Source organism: Opisthorchis viverrini (genome assembly GCF_000715545.1).
Source record: "Opisthorchis viverrini unplaced genomic scaffold opera_v5_147, whole genome shotgun sequence".
NCBI classification, from domain to species: domain Eukaryota; kingdom Metazoa; phylum Platyhelminthes; class Trematoda; order Opisthorchiida; family Opisthorchiidae; genus Opisthorchis; species Opisthorchis viverrini.
This window is the reverse complement of record NW_008751803.1, coordinates 1,073,976-1,076,463: the sequence shown is the minus strand read 5'-3', so window position 1 is coordinate 1,076,463 and position 2,488 is coordinate 1,073,976. Positions and strand designations below refer to the sequence as shown.

Genomic DNA, 2,488 nt, shown 5'->3' with positions numbered 1-2,488 from the left:
CGTAAAGTATAAAACAAATGCCATAGGCAAAAGCAACGCCCGATCTCAGTGCTCCTGGACTTGGTACGGCAGTGAAGCATCAGTGCCAACAGTGATGTTGCTGTCATTGATGATGATGATGCTAAGTCATTCGTTGTGTCAGGTCAAGTCAAGGGTGGTTTACTGATGCAGCGAGATCGCGTCGTGCATACGAGGTGGCTCAGAGTGCGAATTTGCTGAAAGGTCCGTGGTTCTAACCCGACCTCTGCTTCTCGAATTATCCCGTCTAGGTATGGGGAGCCTGGCAGTATCCCAGCCCTTGTGCTTCCCTTGGGTGGCATGGCAGCTAGGCACCGAAAGGGTGTTACAGCTGAACGATTATTATTATTATTATTATTATTATTATTATTATTATTATTATTATTATTATTATATATTTTGCTCCTCGAGGACAGGTTCCGGTGGGCGGAAATTCCTTGCCCCCCAGAGTTTAGCTTCGATGGAGGGGAGGTTCTCCAAAAAGAGATGTATGGTTACAGGAACGGCTTCTTTGAGGCCGTCAATCCGGATAGCTAAATGATCTATCCGAACATACACTCTCAGTGTTAACCCACCCTTTTATAATATTTTTCATCACCATTCTCTGTGGCCACCCTGTGCCATCGGAGGGATGGTTTTGAAGTCAAAAGTGTGACGTTCATCACAAAAATCGTTCTCTCCATTCTCGCTTTCAGATACTTTAAGTGCTCATAAGAGTTGAATAAATCCCAGGTCACAGAAGAATCTCCCAAGCATATCATATCCCAGGATACATCTCGGAAGAAATAATGGAGTTCTCGGAGGTGTATGACTTCGAAGCGACTGGCCCAACGAATGCACGAGTACTGAAAGTTTACTCAGGTTAGAATCACATATGGTTGTGAGCTCCGCCACACTAGATGCTGCCACTCGCACTCTTCAAGAAATCAGTTTTCCTAACAAGGCGGGTGGATTCGGCTATACTACTCCTACCTCCTCTGTGACATCCAGCCGGTTCATCATCTGGTACTTAACTCTGTTTCTTGTTTGGTTACCTCTCTTCAAGGCGTTCTGATGGCGAGTCTTTGGAGTTAATGCAGACGTCCCTCGATGACTACTCGGTTTCCGATTGGCTAACAGTGTGCTTTAGTGGATCCGCCGTTGTAAACTGCTGTGTAACTTCTGGATCGAACAGCATAGAGTGCCTTGTATGTACGTCGAATGGAGGCGCTAGGTTATCCTTCTCTGTAAGGCTACTTGGTTCTTGTTCTTAAGCTTTTAAACAGCTTTCTTTCGAACGTCCAAGGCTCTTCAAAGATTGCCTTGATTTCTACTCATTCTATCAAATCAAAGGATTGCAACCATCTCTTATAAATGCATCTACTGCGGGGTTAATCCAGGAGACCGCGGAAGTCGTTTTTGCCTACGGTTTGTCTTCTGGCTCTATCCTCGTTGCTCGTGCAGCTTTTGGAACTACTGGTGAGTTCTGATGTGCAATTGCTATACTGTTTTTTGTATTCTGTTACAAACTTTTATACGCATCAGGTCAGATTTCTGTTTAGTTATAGGAATAGTGGCGCTGACTCCCATGACATCGTCCTCATTAAAAGAACTAGGAGAGCTAATCAACACTCACTGCTGGTGGGTAACCGCCATACAGCTAGTACGTACTGAGCGATTGATCTAGAACTCCCAAGAAAACAGTGGTTGGCTTTGTACTGAATAGCCTATTAACTGCCTATGATATCCAATGACCATGTATTCTAACTAGTCCTCGACTGCGCTTTATTATCCAAGTCACCTTCGACTTTTTGGTAGAATCTCGATGACGATAGTTTCCACTCTATTAAGTTTTTTTGCTAATAATGTAGTCTGTGTGTGCGAACATGAGGATAACAACAGGAAATGTCTCGTACTAGACCCAGAAATAAGTCCCCTCGCGCTTGTTTTATTACGGATGCTTGTCTTATGCTACCTGCTTGTGGTCGAAAACAGTCGACACCGAAACGGTCTCGAGATCTGAAAACCAGGAGACTTAGACAGTGGATTTATGATGTAAGTTTCACAAAGTAATGGATCAACGTATTCGAGAATGATAACTGGAGCATAAGCAGTGGGATGCAGTTTGTGAACTAGTCCACAGTCAGGTTGCAAATTCTACGCCCATCTCAGGCCCAGCGTTGTCTGTAAGTTTTGTCGATCGATCGCCATTTTTGTGACGATCGTTTCCGAAGACAATATAATTAGCTACCATGTGGTTATAACAAACACCCCCTACGCATTCTGAATCGGCCATCCTGATTCGCGTTCCAACACACTGTAAAATGAACTATCCTTGCTGTGTCAAAGTACTGCTACCAGTACTGCCATACCAGCAGGCAACGAGTACGACGGTGCACGCAAATCCCTCAATCGCCAAATAGTGAAGAGTCCAAGAAAAGACCGAGAGCTCTGGTGGACATCGAAAGCTCGGGAGATGGAGAAGGCTTTT

At 44.6% G+C, this 2,488-nt stretch overlaps 2 protein-coding genes across 2 annotated transcripts in view; one reads left to right on the top strand and one right to left on the bottom strand.

The window, feature by feature from the left end:
• Window positions 1–143: 143 nt before the first annotated feature.
• T265_06802 (hypothetical protein) overlaps window positions 144–2,488 on the bottom strand; it is a gene marked incomplete at both ends in the record, with an annotated part of 3,801 nt that continues 1,456 nt past the window's right edge. The window contains one exon of the mRNA XM_009172167.1: window positions 144–349. Within this exon, the coding sequence (XP_009170431.1) occupies window positions 144–349 (206 nt within the window). The remainder of the gene's footprint in view (window positions 350–2,488) is intronic.
• The window catches only part of T265_14140 (hypothetical protein), a gene marked incomplete at both ends in the record, with an annotated part of 39,974 nt that continues 38,274 nt past the window's right edge, over window positions 789–2,488 (top strand). The window contains 4 exons of the mRNA XM_009172181.1: window positions 789–879; window positions 918–1,023; window positions 1,064–1,244; window positions 1,284–1,476. Coding sequence (XP_009170445.1) covers window positions 807–879; window positions 918–1,023; window positions 1,064–1,244; window positions 1,284–1,476 — 553 coding nt within the window. The remainder of the gene's footprint in view (window positions 880–917; window positions 1,024–1,063; window positions 1,245–1,283; window positions 1,477–2,488) is intronic.